Source organism: Populus alba, chromosome 15 (assembly GCF_005239225.2).
Source record: "Populus alba chromosome 15, ASM523922v2, whole genome shotgun sequence".
Lineage (NCBI taxonomy): Eukaryota > Viridiplantae > Streptophyta > Magnoliopsida > Malpighiales > Salicaceae > Populus > Populus alba.
Window position 1 is genome coordinate 2,644,203 of NC_133298.1, and position 17,455 is coordinate 2,661,657.

Below are 17,455 nucleotides of genomic sequence, written 5' to 3' on the forward strand. Positions count from 1 at the left end.
TTAATTTGTCCATAACAGCAACTGATTTCTAAAAAAAAAACACTATTGGACTAAAATTCAAAAGCAAAAGGAAACTTTGTTGGTTTAACATGTAGACTGAACACCTTGCCTTGAATTGAGAATCGTTGACGCTCTAGTGTTCTCTTCTCAATCACAGACTCCATCGGGTTAGGGTAAGATTGTCATCTCTAATTATGAATGCGTTATTGGGTATCATGAATTTAATTTAGAAACAAAAGGATATTGCTTATGCTTAATAAAATAAAATAAAATGATAAAGTGAGAAGTTAATGTTTTTAATAAAAGCAAAAGTAAATGCTTAAAAAATAAATGAATCATGAGTTGGACAAGGTAAGTTGCTGGTGATAAAGATTAGCACCCGTACTCCCAAATGTGTGTTTGTACTGACAAAGTGCAAAGCGGAGAAATAGATGCTCCTTTTGTAAAACGATCAATGGTCATGGTGGTGCAACCGTGCAAGCATGGGTATGACTATTTTTTTTCTCCGGTTCAATTGGGTTGCACTTTTATGCTAGTTAGGTTATTTTATTCTTTTATTTTCTCTTATCCCTCTTTTCTTGCTTGGGCCTTCATTGGGCTTGGTTGAAATGAAATATAGGACCAAATAGAAACTCCATTGAATAAAATATAAAAAGGTGAGAGTTAGAGGTTAAATTAACAAGTTATAAAAGAATAAACGAGTAAATTGAATAAAGAGGAAAAAAGTGTTTGGCACGTTAACACGTGTGTCATCATATGAGGAAGCTCATTGTATTATGGTGGCGGGTGAGGCTTCCTCCAAGATCCAATAAAAGTCATTTTTGATTTCATTTGATTTATCTTGGAGAACTTCTTTTTAAGACAACACGTGTTGATAGAGTCGCTCTTGCTATAAAATCTCTCTTTTTTTTCCTTTCCTCTCATTGGTTTCCACACTTGATTTCTCCAAAATAGCAAAAGGGCTTCCATGTTTTTGGATATAAAATTTGGTCTTCATTCTTGTAATTATTATTTTTAACAACAATTATAGTTTGGTTTTGAAAAATTGATATATAATAAACTATGGAATGTTTTCCAAAATTATGATTATGTGAGGCAATACAAAATAGATGAAATATCTAAAAAAAATAAGGATAAAACTAAAAATATCAAAACTTTGAAAGCTAAAGAAAGAAAGAAAAAAAGAAAAATTAATAGTGATTTGTATGTGAGTGTAAGAGTAGGGGGCTCAAAGAGAACTTTTTGGGCTAATTTATAATTGGCCAATTGATTTCTTCTTATCTTTGCACCTTGATCCTCCATTTTTAACTTCTCCTTTAACTAATTCCAAGAGATTAGTTATTAATTTGGAGAAATAAATAAATATTTTTTTTTATTTTTTTAAAAAAATATTTTTAACATTAAAACATCAAAATTATTTAAAAATATAAAAAATTATTTAAATACTTTTTAAAAAATATTTTATTTGAAATTACATTCCAAAGCCAAAGCTTTAGGTCAGTGAACAACAAATTCATTATTGTTCGTTCACATGACACGAAATTCAGTGTGTAAGAAAATAATTGGTTCTCCAAACCCCGAAACTAAAATGGAGGGGCTTTTTTTTTTTTTTTTTTAAGCTGGAATAAACCCAAGAAAAGAAGTTCTAATTGTGGGATTTGACTTGATTTCCTAAATTGGAAAACTGATATCGGGCCGTATGTTTAAAATTAGTAACACTTGCACTTTCGACGCCCCACAAAACCTTCCCCATGTTATAACATCCCTTGAATCCCAACTCCGCGTGACAGCCTCCCTCTCCCGCCACTTCCTCTGCCTCCACTCCAAAAAAACAATGGGCAGAAGGAAGCACCAGGAACGGGACACCGCCACCACCCAGAACAACATAGTTTCTACTTCTTCTGACATCTTCAAATTCCTAATCAGCGACGCCAATCATACCGCTGCTACCTTCTCCCTTTTCTCCGATAGCAACCCTTTCAAAAGAAAACCCGATGACCCAAAATCCAACGAAAACCCCAGCGCCAATGCCGATATTCAAGACCTTAATTTCAACGGTACTGCAATGAAACTAAAAAAGGTGAAAACCCAAATTCCAAATTTGGGTCTTGAACCGAAAGAAGAGAAAACGTTAAATGAGAGTGGAAGGAAGAGAAAGAAGAGAAAAAGAGATGATCTTGAGAGCGAATATGAGGCTAAGAAGTACGGTCCAGTGGTAAATAATGAGGAAAATGCGGGCGTTGTTGTTGGCGCGAAGAGGAAAAGGGCTGATGATGCGGCGGATGTGCTGTTTTCAAAGGAGAGTGAAGGTTTTGACGATGATAGTAAGTTATTAAGGACTGTGTTTGTTGGGAATTTGCCTTTGAAGGTGAAGAAGAAGGCACTCATTATGGAATTTAGTAAGTTTGGGGAGGTTGAGTCTGTGAGGATCCGGTCCATGCCAATTACTGAAGTAGGTGTACTTTGATTCTGATGATTATGGTTTTTTTTTTTTTTCTTGTGGATTGGTATTGTATTTTGATGGATTTCTGCTTGGGCAGTCCAAGATACCCAGGAAGGGAGCTTTTTTGTTGAAGAAATTTAATGATAATGCTGACAGGTATGCTGTTGGTTCTCACAGATGTGTGTGTCTGCGTTACATATTCGGATAGTTAGTTTTGATGTCCATTCTTATGTCTTACTTCTGAAATTCTAGAATTGAACCCCGTAATGTTACCCTATTTGCTTATTTTTCATCTGATGAAAAAATCCTAGCAAGTGCTTGTTCCAGTCTACGTGGTTTCTTTCAAATTCCTTATACAATCCACGTTACCTGGCTTTTCCATGTCAGAATCTGGAAAAGAATTAATTAGATGTCCGAGCGCATGAATGATCACTGTGAGAAAGAAAGAAAGAAAGAATATGCCTCGGCAACTAATTAAAGATAAACAAGTGAAAAATGTTTACCATGAGTTATCAGGGCTGGAATCAAATGATGATCCATTTCCAGTTTGTACTTTGTGATATAATTACCATTTCTCGACTTTGAGTTGCATCACTACCAAAAAGCTACTTACTGAACGGGTTCTAAGTTTGTCTACAAGGAGCTTCTGTTTAATTAAACTTTGTATTGTGATTTTGGTTGATCCTTTATATCTGCTTTTATTCATTTTGATTGCAATGTCAATTTTTGATGAAGAATACCGTGTGCTGCAGTGTTCATGCATATATTGTTTTCAACACTGAGCAATCTGCAGAGGCATCTCTCACCCATAATATGGCTGTGGTATGTTTATGTCATGTTGCCTTTCTGACAGTTGGCTAATCAACATGATTTTGAGTAAAAAATTATGTTTTTTTTTATTATTATTATAGGTTGGAGGAAATCACATTCGTGTAGATAGGGCATGCCCACCTCGTAAGAAGTTAAAGGGGGCAGATGCTGCCCTTTATGATAACAAGAGGACAGTTTTTGTAGGTAACCTCCCCTTTGATGTGAAGGTAATCAACTGTCCTGTATTTCTCTATGTGCATTCTGCGTATACTCTGTGGATTTGTTGTTGCCTAATTTTATTAATCTTGTCTTGATATGTCTCTTTCATCTGACTGTAGGACGAAGAAATTTATCAGCTTTTCACTGGTATTAAAGATCTTGCATCCAGCATTGAAGCTGTTCGGGTTATTAGACATCCTCATATAGGTCTGGGAAAGGGCATCGCCTATGTGCTGTTTAAAACGAGGGTATGATGCGTTAAAATTAATGCTCATTTTTTATCAATAATTTTATCCCTGAAACTTATAGTAACGTGCTTCCCTCTGTTTGTTCATGTCTCAACTCAATTTTATCTGATATGCTGTACCCGTTGAAATTGATGTTCCGAAGAGCTGCCACTTGTATTCCAAATTTGGAAATATAAGGTTCCTGTTACACTGTTGTCAATATCTTGGGTTGGGTGTCCATTTAGAATTTAAGTTATATATCATGTCGGATCATTAAATACTTTGATTACATACCATGTTATCAAGAAATAAACCAATTTAAAAAGAATAGAGCATATTTCACATGAGTGCAGAGGTGTGGTCTTCTTTTTTTGTATTTTCTTCTCAGATTTAAGGAGCGGGAAACTATGATTTGCTTAAGCAATGGCTGCAGTGAGTTTTTTGGAAGAGTTTTTAAGTCTAGTCCAGGCATGCATCATTGGAGCTATCAGCCAATACTTGTATGAATGCATAGCTCTGTTGGAGTTCGAAGCTTTGACCTGGAGTTTATTTTTCTTGCTCTGGCAATATGTTTGTGGATGGCATGTTAGACTGAGCAAAGAGCATAGTTGGGCTTGTATTTTCATGTAGCTGTTCTATGATCAGATGCTCGGAAATGAAAGGATTAAATTTACCTGTTTGTGCGGAATTGATTCTTTTGTGCGTGTTGATGTGTTTGGATTCTCTTTTAGCAGTTTAGAATTGTCTTGTTTAAATTAGGGTTGCTGAAAGATTCTCACACTGCTTAAATTTTATATCAATGCTTCATTAGTTTGCATAATGCATCATTGTGCCTCCCCTATAAGGTTAATGAGTTCTGATGCGATGGCATGCAGGAAGCTGCAAATTTGGTGATCAAGAAACGAAATTTGAAGCTTCGTGATCGAGAGCTGAGAGCATCTCATGACAGGCAGGATTCTACCCCATCTAAGAGAAGGAAGTCATTTGCAGGAGAGACAGCTAATTTGTCAAACAAGAAGTTGGCAACAGATTCGAGGACTCCTGATCGCAACAACAAGTCCTATCAGGGCTTGCGTGCTAGCAAATCTGGTATTGAGAAGAAAGTCCATGCAAAACGCCATGGAGCAACAGCTAAGGTGAGATCTAAGACTCAAAGAGAAAAGCGTCAGGGGAAAAGACCGGTTGTTTCTCTAAGAAAGGCAAAAGCTACAGCACTCAAGGATGGTGGTGCTTCAGGACCAGCCAGGCAAAAACGCAAGCTAGATAGCCGGACCCCAGACACTTCCAACAGAAAGAAGAAAGCCAGGAAATTTGGGTAGGAAGACGAAGAAAAAAGCCTTCGTATTATGGGCAATACCTAAAACTAGCAAGGCACCATCTCTTGAAAATGGGATATTTCCCCGCTTTCATTCTGTTTTACTTCATAAATCCCTGTACAATATTAATCTGCAGTGTCTTTGTGACTAAAATATTTTTTTGTGCCCGATTATTTAATTTTTTCTTGAACTTGACTTTTATGCTTGATTTTCATGAATCTTGGAGTCATGGAGTGTTTCGAAGGTCGCTAGACGCAGGTAGGGATAATACATCTCAACGGTATGAACTATGAATGATCCCAGGGAATGATTTGCCTTATTCTATCCTGTCATGTAAAGTTTTAGTGGGAAAAGTGCGATAGAGGGCCCTTGAATGCAGCTTTTTACAGTTTGAGCGATACATTTGTGTTTTTTTAATCAACATTTTAAATTAATATTTTTTTATTATTTTAATACATTATATTAAAAATTAAAAAAATACATTTTAATATATATATATATATATATATATATATATATATATATAAACATTTTAAAAAGTAATTTCTATCTTATTTTTAAATATGCTCTTTAGCTTGAGAGTTGATGGCCAAAACTTAAGCTCTAGCGTTGAACAAGTTCGCTCAAATGTCAGAATAACTAAGTTTAAAGATTGAGGAAAAAAATTAAGAAATATATTATCTCAAAGCAGCCACAATTAATACTTAATTTATAGCATTGTTCACCATGCAAACTTTTTTTCTTGGTCCTGTAATTTTTTTCTCATTTTTAGTTTAGTTCTCAAAGTGTATTTTCATTCAATTTGTCCCTTAAAATTTATTTTTTTCATAGTCATGAAGTTTTTCATTCTCTTTATATTGTATGTTATCACGTAGATGTGAGATGCCGTTCAAGGATTCAATGGCACACCAATTTTGTATAACTTAATTTCTAATTATTCTAAAAACAACATTGAAGGAACAAAGTCCAAAGTTGGCATAAAAAAATTCAAAGTCTTTTTTCTTGTCTACTGTTTAAAAAGTAAGTAAAAATACACTTTAATTCTGGAGTCTTTTTATCTTTAATCTCTTTTTTTTTTGTGGATTTTTCATTTCGGTACCTTTTTTTTTTATATATATTTTAGTCTCTTGAGATCTGAGAGATAGTCATTGAAAAATTATTAGATGAATAAAGCTATTGGGTGATTAGATTCGAAGTACCAACAACTTTGATTTGATGTCTATGGATTCAAGAGAGGAACTCAATAGAGTTGGTTTCCACTTTTAATGATGCTGGAAAAAATAGATTGAAATTCAGAAATTTTTTAAAATCTGATTTGGTTTTTAGTTTTTAGATCTATTATAATGTTTTTTGTTAGAAACTGTAAAAATATAGGTCGATAATAATAGCAATTTTATTGAATAAAAAGAAATTGAGTTGCAAGACCTAATTGAAAACAATAAAAGAAAAACAAAGAAGCTTTTCTAGACAACAAGAAAAGAATAATGAATTATACTTGGAATGAGAAAAAATAAAAGTTCATCGAAGACCTACCATCACTTCTCCGTAGACATCACTTCACCACCAGAAAGAGTTTATCAAGAGAGTTTAAACACTACTAAAAAAGGCTTCATGTCAACATCAATAAAGAAGAAGAGAAGGGGAAAAGAGCACATGCACATCAAACATGAAAGGAGAGGAAACTGAGACAAATCAAACCCTACCATGGAGGCCATCGTATGACCACCTCATGACGTCTCATGAGAGGCCCACGGTTTTTATACAATAAACAACGTAGATAAAACAAGATCTTTTTTTGTTAAAAAAAATATATTAATAAGAAATGAGAATTTATACTATAAAAAATATATTTTGAATTAATTTAATTATTAAATTTTTTAAAAAAAATCTAATTTTATTATCATATAATTAAATAAAAATAATAAAAAAAAACCTCACAACATAATATCAAATATCTTCACTTTATGCGAGTATATTTTTCCTCGTTTTGCTTTAATTTTTATTTAGCATTGATAATTTTTTTATAATTTATTGAATTGTATGATTTTTATTCTATTTCATTAAATACACATATCAACCTTTTCATTTAGTCTATTTCATTAAATGCACATTTCAACTTTTTTAATTTTCAATTAAAATTCTTTGTGATGCCAGAAAACACTTTCATAAAGCCTCCACATTCATAAACAGTATGGTTAAGTTCAGTGTATTCTTAAAAATCTTCTCATGCATTCAGTCATGTAGTTACAGAAATAATATTCCACTGTTAATCTCTCATTTTTTATTCTATAAAAAGCAAACTTACATTTATTGTAATCTAAAAAACCTTCCATACACATTAACTTATTTCAAGAAACTTTTTACATGCAATTACTCTATTAATTTTAATTCTTTGTTGACTTACATCAACATGGACTTGATATATTATTCACATTTTTAATGATCAGAAACAAATATCATTCTATTCATATCCTAAATCTTAAATACAGCTGAAATAAACAGCCATACCATGATATTCTTATTATCCGAGTGAAATATTGATGGATAATCTGAATAGATGATACAAAATTAAGAATCTAATCAGAAGAAAAGATATATCTGTAAGTTACCTTAGTAAACAAAAGCAAATGCACAATTTCATATTTAAGAGGGCATTTTAAAAAATCTTAAAAGAAATCGAAACCTTTTTAGAAAAAGTGAACATATTAGTCAAAATCTACAAAAGCTTCTTTTTTTTCCTTTCCTTTCGTCTTGGCTTTAACCTGAAAACAACATTTGCTGCGTAAAATATTGGTTAGCATCAACTGGCATAAACCCTGCAACAGGAGAGAACTTTTTGTAAAAACTACAACATGTCTCGCAGAAATGATGCACATATGTTTGAGATTGATGACTTTCTTTTCTAGGCATTCAAATTATACAGGTTAACACCAACCCCACACCTCTAATCCAAATAACCCCATCAGGAAAATGAACTTGTGCAAGTCAGGCATCCTCCCAAGATCATCTGTGTCATCTGCAGCATTCACAAAGGAACCCACAAGCAGAGACAGCTGTGTATTGCATTTAGCTGCTATACAGAAACAACGTGGCACCACAATGGCTGGCTAGGTGATTGCAATGGCTGGCTAGGTGATTGAAGACGCATGTACAACAAGAGTTTAGGGAACATTACTACGATTTACTCTTGCTCATTAATGTAGGGGTAATTGAGATGATCCCGATTAGGAACAGAGTGGCAATGGAGTTGAAGTCATAAAGGTCCCCTATCGATTGCAATTCTCCAAGTGCTGTTCCAGCCTGCAAGTTAACCAGGCATCCGATATATTTAGAAAGCAGCAATGGCATATATGTATTTCATTAATGACATTCTACCTTTCAAAATTCATACACTCTTTGCCTGGAAGCTTCACACCAATTCCTACCCAATTACCCTACATTGCATTTGATATTTAAAACTTAAAGACCTCTTAGACTGGGATATGTTTTCATAGAACATCATGAATGCAATCTACATTACATTAAATCCCAAGGAGCGTCGGACCAAAGCTCATTGAACTTCATGTGATCCGAACATGTAAATTATGTTTTACATATTTCAAAACATTATGGCATTCACTCCAGATATTCAATAATGCACAAAAATTTATATATATAAACCTATACTCTGCGAGTAAAATACCTTAACAGTGACATAAGCAGCAGGAATAAGTCCAATCAAGGTTGCCAGGAAGAAAATGTGATAAGGAACATCAACTATTGGTGAAGCAACATTTATAAATGTATTTGGCAAAGTTGGGGTTAGTCGTAAGAAGAGCATGTAGTTCAACAATCCTCCTCTTCTTCTAGCCACCTGATAGTGAAAAGAAACAATTTTATCACAATTTCCATCAAATATAAACAAACGATAAACAGGAGTCGAGGTTCACCTGCTCTTGGAAGAAACTAAGTTTGTCAGGCCACAGACTGAAGACAAGAGGCCGCCCAATTAGTTTTGACAGAAAATAGCAAGAAGAAGCACCAGCAGTGGCTGTGAACACCACCAAAGCTACACCTTTAAGTACTCCAAAAAGTGCCCCAGCAAGCAATGACATAAAAACAGTCCCGGGGATCATAAAGGTCTGCATGGAAATGTAGACCACACAGTACCACACCAGGACTTGTGCGGTGTAGTCAATTGTATAGGTCTCAAGGTGATCCCTGCAAAATAGCATCCACATCATACTATTAACATAAGGCCAGGAAACATGGAATTCCAGTAATTTGAAGAAAAGTAAATGAGATAAGCAAGTCAAAGGAAATATAAATATTATCTTTCAATATGAAAAAATGGCAGAGCCAGTGCAGATTTCCAGTAATATTTTAACCAAGCCTTGGCGCCCTTAGATCGCATGAGATGTACCACAGAGGTTGAGGTTTCAAAGACTCATTTACCCCAAGTGAACAGCTATGTCAAGAACATTAAAAACAAAATCCAACAATACTTCTCACCAGCTCAGGTTCCTATATAATAGATATTATACAAATTCTAAGCTTTGGCCCAACATGCAGAGCAACAGAAGTTCAAAAGTAGACAACCTGCGTATGAAGGTCTGAATGTAATGAACCTTCCACAAATCCTGATTTGAATAATCCAATTGGGTTGTATCCAAATGACGAATTATACCCCCTTTTCATATCAAGCCAAGCAAAGCAAAGCAAAGCAATACCTTGATACAGGCAAGTGGGGAAAAATCCCCATTTCACTTAAAAAGCATGGATCTTGATTTTGCTTTTGTTTTTGTTTTTGTTTTTGTTTTTATGGCAAGAACACGATTGGTAAAACACAGTCAGCTCTGCCTGTAATTTCAGAATTCAGACCCCAAATGCAATGAGTAGAACAAAACAAATGAAATTAAATAATTTAAAATGTAAAACAATTTTCTTTTTAACCCTAAAAAAAAAATGAAAATGTTAAAACAATTCCAGGCAACAGCAAAGGTAGATATCAATTAAAATGAAAAATAAAGAGAAGGAAAACCTGAGGATTTGAAGATCTTCAAGGGTACGAGGAAGCTTGAGGAAACTATAGTCAGATGCAGGCATGGTTTGGTAAACACCCAAAAGACACAAAACGAATCCCAACACAACAGAGGAAGCAGCACCAACTTCCCAAAAGCTCAAAGGAAATCTGGATCCCACATTCCCTCCTTTCCCCTTCATCTCTCACCGACTCCCTTCTTTTCTTTTGCTTTCTCTCTCTTTTGATTTTGATTTTTTTAATTTGAGAGGAAGGGAGGGAGGGAGGAAAGGAAGGGAAGGTTTAAATGAGTTGGAGCTGCTTTGCTTTTAGGACACTCCTTTCCGTTTTGTGTGTTTGAGTTGCGGTTTCTTTCTCTCTGCCTGTAGTTCTTATCTAAAGACATTGAAAGAAGAATATTCGTTGGCGAGAGAAAACAAGGACTGTTTTTGAAAATTATGTTTTTTCATTAAAAAAATTAAAAATTAAAATTTATTTTTTAATATATTTTTTTTATATTCAAATTTTGATATTTTAATGTTAAAAATTAATTTTTTTTAAAAAAATATATATTTTCCAAACCACTAGACAATATATATATACTTTTAAATATATATATATCATATAACTATATATATATATTGTCTGTGGACATTCCACATTTAAAATTAACTTTAAATCCCAAAAGTTACGAGGATCCAGTTAAAAACTGAAAAAATAAAAATAAAAACATTGCACATTTGTTGTTTGTCTGTCGACAGTCATCGCTGGTCCTCGTCCACCGCGGTTTCTTTTTGCGCGTCTATTCGCGCGCGCGCGTGAGAGAGAGGGCGGTGGTAAATGGTAATGCCAATTATCATGGCCTCTCCTCTTTTGTAAGGCGGACACAAAAAAAAATGAAAAAAAAAAATCCAGTCCATACTTTTATAGAAATTTCTTGATAGTCTTGTTAAATTAGTTTCGTCAGTAAATTTTATAACCTCCTAATTCAATTTTTTTAAAAATTTGAATTTAAAATTAAATTATATTAGATTTATTTTGGCATGAATCAATAAACTTGATAACTTTAAAGACAACATGGATAACTGATAAAAATATAATTTGATTTTAAAAAATTCAAAATAATTTTTTTTTTTAAAAAAAAAAATATTAAAGCAATAACATATTGTATCGTTTCAAGATTTATAGCTTAAATCGTCAAACTTACAATTTAGGTCATGGACTCCCTTATATTTGATAATTTTATCTTTAAACTATTTTGATTTAATTATATGACAACAAAAATAGATACTTGTAAAGTCGAGCATAAACCCAATATGATATTTATTTGAAATTAAGATAACTTCATAAAAAAAAAAAAATTATGAAGATCAATTAAAAATCAACCAAATATTATAAAAAAAAATTAAAAAAAAAAATCGATAAAATCCTGAAGGCCTTTACAAGAAAGTTCAAGTGCATAGATCTGTCAACCTTAGCTCATATATCTGGGCCTTTTTTTAAAAAAACTTTTTTAAATGATAAATAACTTGTCATTCAATCCATATTTTATTTTATTTTTTAAAAAGCAACAATGTATCGTCTACTTGCCTGGATTCCGGTTGCAAAAGAATAGTTAGGTAATCAAGGCTAAGTATTTTGGTTTGGAAAATCCATTCTTTCACCTAGTTTGACCCAAAAACATTTAATAAACATCCTTAGCATCTAAATAAATCAATCTCTTAACTCAAATTCCCTTAAAACTACTTTAAAAAAGCAAAAAAAATCTCTTTCTACCATGATCTGCCCTTTCAAACAAGTTGAAGGTCTAAAACCAACATTATATAATTCATCTTGTTGAATGAAAACACATCAACACTAAGATTATGTTTTTCTCTCGTCAAAATGTGACCAACCAGTGACCTTCTATTTTCTTTTTCGTAATCTGATGACTTTCTATCTTTTATATTTGTAATTTTATAACTTTCTTTCTTCTTCCTTAAACCTTGAGATTAAAAAATAAACAAAATAAAATTTTAAATCAAAACAAAAATGATAAAAACCACAAGAAATGAAAAGAAAAATAAAGGAAAATAGGTGGATAAAAAAATATATTTTTTTTATTGGCCATGAAGTCTTAAACTTATAAATAAAAAATCATTATTAAAGTAATTTTATTATTAATTATAAATTAGTTATTTGGTTTATAAAAACATATAAATTTTATTTCTTTATTATGAAAACTAATTTAATAGTACTTTGGTTTTGGTTTTGAAACTGTCAATAAAATAATCCATTGATGTTACTGTTCATTAAATTAGTGATAAGTTATTCTCAATTAGACCTTTTAATGAAAAGAAAATTCCTGAAAAATGAATTATTTTTTTTATATCAAGTAACATTGTGGAAAATGAGTTAGAAAATATATTTTAGTGTCTGGTTATACTATGAAAAATAAGTTAAAAGATAACTTATTAATGTTTTATTTTTTTTTTCAATTTTATTAAAAGAATAGGACCAAACATGAAAGATTTAGAAGCCAAATGAGGATAAAATTGAGAAAAAAAAATCTAATTTGATAAATTATTTCAAACAAAATAAATAGCAATAAAAAGAATGAGGACCAAATCCGTCATATAAAAACTAATAAAATTGAAAAAAAAATCAATTTTATAAATTATTTTAAATAAAATAAATTAAAATTAAAATAATTGGGATCAAATTTGATAGATAAAAAAATTAACTAAGAAAAGGATAAGAAAAAAAAATAATAAAAAGAATAAGAACCAAAGTTGATATAAAAATAAAAATAAATCAAATTCTAAGGAAAATTTAAAAAAAATAAAAAATGATTCAAAACAAAATATATAGCAATCAAAATATTAAAGATAAAATTTAATATAATCAATAAATAACAAGATATTTTTCATAAATTCTGAAAAAGTGTATTCCATAAAATGAAAATATTTTCCTTAAAACCAGACTAATTTGTTTTTATTATAAAATATTTTTTACTGACTAACTTTTCTATAATAAAAAAATATAGAAAAAATAAGAAAAGAATTTTTAAAAACTAATTTTCACAAAACAAATAAAATTTTAAATTATTTTAATTTCAAAAATACCTTTTCTAGGCTCTATAATAGAATGAGAGGACACTTCTTCCTCTCTTAATTATCTCCCGCTCCTCTCTATTTTTTTCCCCTAAAAATCATCAATGAATCTCAGTTTTTGTCCTCCAAAAATACCTCCCTCCCTCCCTCTCAGCCCTAACCTTGATTGAACAATACCTATTTATTAATAATGTCAACTCAATTGATAGTAAAATGAGAGGGTGACCCAATTTTTAAATGTCAATTGCATTAATGGGAAAAGGGAAGCTGAGAGGATTTTTTTTAGTCTGAAAAGAAATAAGAAGAAGTTGTACTATTATTGTGCCGATGAAGTATGTGGCCACCGGCTCCGACGAGGTATCATTGCTTGTGGCGGTGTTGCTATCTATTCTTCTGAGATGAACTCAGCGATAAAGGACTTGGAGTATTTAAAGATGAGAAGTGGCCATTTTTTTAATGCCTTTATGCTTCTCCTTGTTCTTAAGAAATAAAGATTTTATCAACATCTAGAACTTCTTGGATTTTTCTAGTTTTTGTTTAAAAAATATTTTTAATTAATAAAATTTTATAATTTTATAAACAATAATCCACTTATAATATCATCTAGTCATGCAACACAATTATCTTATCATCAATTTTTTTCACTATTATTATGATCATTATTATCATATCATTATTTTTTTTATTAACACAATTAAAAAGTAACACAAGAAAAGTTTTTTTATTTGGAAAATATTTGACGGAAAACAAACCTACCCTGAACCACTCTTGATTGAAAAAGTCTAATGAAAATAACAACGCACCATGTTTCTTAAACCCCCTCCCTTCTACGCGATAACTTAAACTTAATTTTCAAGTAAAATAGAAAAAATAAAATTTTGACCAAGAGAGAAGAAAGTAGCGTCGATAAAACTCATTCATACAGGTCATATTATCACTAATATAATAGTGAGGTAGTAGTTGCTTTTTAAATAGCTTTTCGTATGTCGAAAATACATACTAATAATGTTTTTTTATTTTTTAAAAATTATTTTTGACATCAACATATCAAAACGATCCAAAAAATATAAACCACGCTCAATTTTAGTAAAAAAAAATCAAAATTTTACAAAATACAAATAGAAACGCAGCCCCAAACATTACCTAAATAAATAAATGAAATCGCACGAAAGAAAATAAAAAAGTTAATTAGTGAAGAAGGAGCCGGTCCAGCAACAAATAATAATAGAATAATTAAGAGATTAATAAACACTAGAGCCATGAGAAGCACATGGATGATTGCCGTGCGTCAAAGGAGGCACGTGCTCACCTGTACACCGCACGGCACAGCCTCTCTGCGGTGTCCCACATATACTGTCTCCTCTTTGTAATCACCCTCTTGTCCTTTTCCATTCATTTGGATTTGGAGCCAGCCAACCATCTATCCATGAACTTGGTCTTTTTTAAAATACAAGCAATATCGTCAATTTCTTCTTCCGATTAATTTCACTGTTCGATTTGATTACGATGCTCAGGGACCATTGGAAAACGCAATGTGTTTTTTAAAAAAAAATTAATTTTTTTATTAAAAAATAATTTTTATATATTTTTAAATTATTTAGATATACTGATTTTAAAAATAATTTTTTAAAAAAAAAAAAAATCATTTTAATATATTTCTAAAACAAAAACTATTTAAAACACAATCATAATTTCTAACATGTTTTTAATAACAATTATCTTAAATGCGGTGAGCTGGTACTTATTAATCATTGGAATCTTCAAGTTTAAGGAGCCTTGTAATTTTAATGAGGATTTGTTATCGTTGATCATGCTTTTTTTTATTTTTTATTTTTTTTTAATTAAATTTTATTGTTATTATTAACAGGTTGATATTAAAAATATTTTTTTGAAAACAAAAGTTACTTTGATTTATCTCAATGAACACCGGACACCTACAATCCTTGTTACTTGATGATCGATCTTGTTTCCTCATTTATTTTAATCAATCTTTAATTTATAGACATATTAGATATTATTTCTCAATTGATGTTAGTCTGTTACAATTTTCCATGTTAAACATTTTAGTTTATTAGTTTATCTATATTCTCCGATGTAATTATCTATGAGAATTAACAGATATATGTATAATTTAAATGTGTTTTCAAGAGTGTGTGTATACATAAAACAAATTTGAAACGAAAAAATTATAAAGTTCTTATAATAACCCTAATAAAAAACATTTGAACTACATTTATAATTGAGAACTGTTTATAACTACAGCCATAATTAACACCCACAACCACACCAACATCCATGGTCAAAAGTATTTTTATGGTAAATACCTAAAAAATATGATTTAAAGGATAGTACAAAATAACAAGTAAGTCAAAAGAAAAAACGCATAGTCAAAATCTTGACTTCTGATTAAATAAAAAATTTGACTCAATTTTGTAACAAAAAGTTCTAACCAAACATATTTATAGCTTTTCTATGAGTCAAAAAGTCTTAAAAAATTAAATTAATTTGCAAAAAATATATCTAATGAAAACTAAGAATATATTTGGTATGACTTAGGAAAAACAACTTTTGACTTTGAATGATAATTCAAAATCTTGACTCATTTTTATAATAAATTTTTTATTTAAGTTAAAAAATAAATATATCTATAACTTTTCTGTAAATTAAAAGATCAATAAATTTGTAAAGCCCTCACTTCCTTCTTTCCCTCTGATAATTTTAAAGCCATCACTTCTTTCTTTTCTTTTTTTCTTTTTTTTTTTCCCCGGAAAGGATGGGGAGGGAAGTGGAATCCAACGGGAGTCTAGTAAGCAACGGGGAGCAAAACTTCCAAAGGAATATATGCTTTCAGGCGTGGCCTAGGCATGTGAATTTCTCACCACCTTTCCATTAACCCTTTATTTTTCTGTACTCCTTCTCTGTGAGGAATAACAGATAATATCTGTATTTTTTATTTAAAAATATATTAAAATAATATATTTTTATTTTTTAAAAATTATTTGTAATATGTTAATATAAAAGCACAAAAAAATTGAAATAAATTTTTTTAACAAATATTATTTTTTAAAATAAAAAAACAAATATATTTTTTAATAGCGAGTTTGCAAGAACTGACACATCTCGTATCTAATAATTAAAAACCTAGAAATCGAAAGGACATCTAGGAAATAGTAGAAAGTAAGATGTCCGGATATACATTGAGTCCAGCAAAACTAGACCCATGGGCTTGTTGGTCCGAGCCATAGGAAATTGATCGGTGTCCTCAAACTGGACCTCTACGAATAATAGTTGAGCATGGCTAAGACCATTTCTTACGCCCTCAAGCAAGGGCCGAGAAAGCAACCTGCAAGGACCCACTTGTGAATTGTGATCCAATGACCCATGGGGGAGGAATCCGTCGCAGGAGAGGCTGGCATTTATTTATTTTTATTTTATTCCTCTTGAGAGCGTAATCAATGGGCTTGTTGGTCCGAGTCATAGGACATTTAATGATTGAATTGTATTTCTCTCAATTCTTCCATTCCAAGTAGTAGAAGTTACAAAAAATATGAGTAAATTCTGATTTTACCCCTAAAATTTATAAAATATCTCATTACCATTAAAAAAAGTAAAAAAAAATATAAGATCAAATCACATGGATTTCAAATCTTATGGATTCAGGGGTGTTTAGGCCACCGTTTCAACAAGAGTTCTTAAATTTTTTAATTCTTTTATCTTAAATTAATTCTAAGAATAAATTTTTAAAAACAAAAAATATTTTAATACATTTTAAAATAAAATAAAAATTAAAAGACAATTACCCTCGAGCCCCGAAAAAGTTGTTTCCGACTTTTGTGGAACACCTCTCGAGCAAATGCTATCCAATGGAACAAAGTATTTAACAATGCACGTACGTGTCTACGGCATCTACAGAAAAGGGAGGGAATTAGTACTATGCCTAGCCTACGATTGATAGGTAAAGTGCTCTGTAGAATAGATTCTGCCCTAAAGGCAGCTCGCGAGGGCCTGGACGGACCACGGAGGATCCCATTATCAAATCCTACCTTCGAACGGGATATATATTGCTCTTTAAGAACAATAAAAAGTTGATATATTTTACGCGAAAGCAAAACGAATCGTTTTCGGCTTTACAACTAGCTAGCTAGACAAGGTCAAATGTCCATATATCACCATCATGTATGATTCCATGGCTTTATTGGCTGTTCAATTAGATGATAATAAAAAACAAAAGCATGGGCCTCGTTTTGTTTGTTTGATGTGAAGTGCTTTTTTAAAAATTATTTATTATTATTAACAATTTTAGCAGATGTGATGCGCATTACAAGTTATTTTTTAATTTATTTATCATG

The 17,455-nt window shown here is 31.2% G+C and overlaps 2 protein-coding genes across 2 annotated transcripts; one reads left to right on the plus strand and one right to left on the minus strand.

Annotated features, from left to right (window-relative positions):
• The first annotated feature begins 1,711 nt into the window (after nucleotides 1-1,711).
• On the plus strand, nucleotides 1,712-5,214 carry LOC118028351 (uncharacterized). Its single transcript, XM_035031916.2, has 6 exons — nucleotides 1,712-2,452; nucleotides 2,541-2,599; nucleotides 3,196-3,265; nucleotides 3,355-3,480; nucleotides 3,592-3,720; nucleotides 4,575-5,214. The coding sequence occupies exons 1-6, from the start codon at nucleotides 1,835-1,837 to the stop codon at nucleotides 5,016-5,018; spliced, it is 1,446 nt and encodes a 481-aa protein (XP_034887807.1). The 5' UTR covers nucleotides 1,712-1,834; the 3' UTR covers nucleotides 5,019-5,214.
• Nucleotides 5,215-7,820: 2,606 nt separating this feature from the next.
• LOC118028350 (uncharacterized membrane protein At4g09580) lies at nucleotides 7,821-10,396 on the minus strand. Its single transcript, XM_035031915.2, has 4 exons — nucleotides 10,036-10,396; nucleotides 8,945-9,215; nucleotides 8,698-8,868; nucleotides 7,821-8,315 (listed from the first exon to the last, which is right to left on the minus strand). The coding sequence occupies exons 1-4, from the start codon at nucleotides 10,215-10,217 to the stop codon at nucleotides 8,190-8,192; spliced, it is 750 nt and encodes a 249-aa protein (XP_034887806.1). The 5' UTR covers nucleotides 10,218-10,396; the 3' UTR covers nucleotides 7,821-8,189.
• Between the last annotated feature and the right edge of the window lie 7,059 nt (nucleotides 10,397-17,455).

Excerpts from the sequence above, each read along its gene's own strand:
- LOC118028351 (XM_035031916.2), top strand. The coding sequence starts at position 1,835 with ATGGGCAGAAGGAAGCACCAGGAACGGGACACCGCCACCACCCAGAAC. Across the intron at positions 2,453-2,540 it reads GGTCCATGCCAATTACTGAA|TCCAAGATACCCAGGAAGGG; the intron begins GTAGGTGTACTT and ends CTGCTTGGGCAG. Across the intron at positions 2,600-3,195 it reads TTTAATGATAATGCTGACAG|TGTTCATGCATATATTGTTT; the intron begins GTATGCTGTTGG and ends CGTGTGCTGCAG.
- LOC118028350 (XM_035031915.2), bottom strand. The coding sequence starts at position 10,217 with ATGAAGGGGAAAGGAGGGAATGTGGGATCCAGATTTCCTTTGAGCTTT. Across the intron at positions 8,869-8,944 it reads TTAGTTTCTTCCAAGAGCAG|GTGGCTAGAAGAAGAGGAGG; the intron begins GTGAACCTCGAC and ends TTTCACTATCAG. Across the intron at positions 8,316-8,697 it reads CTGCTTATGTCACTGTTAAG|GCTGGAACAGCACTTGGAGA; the intron begins GTATTTTACTCG and ends GTTAACTTGCAG.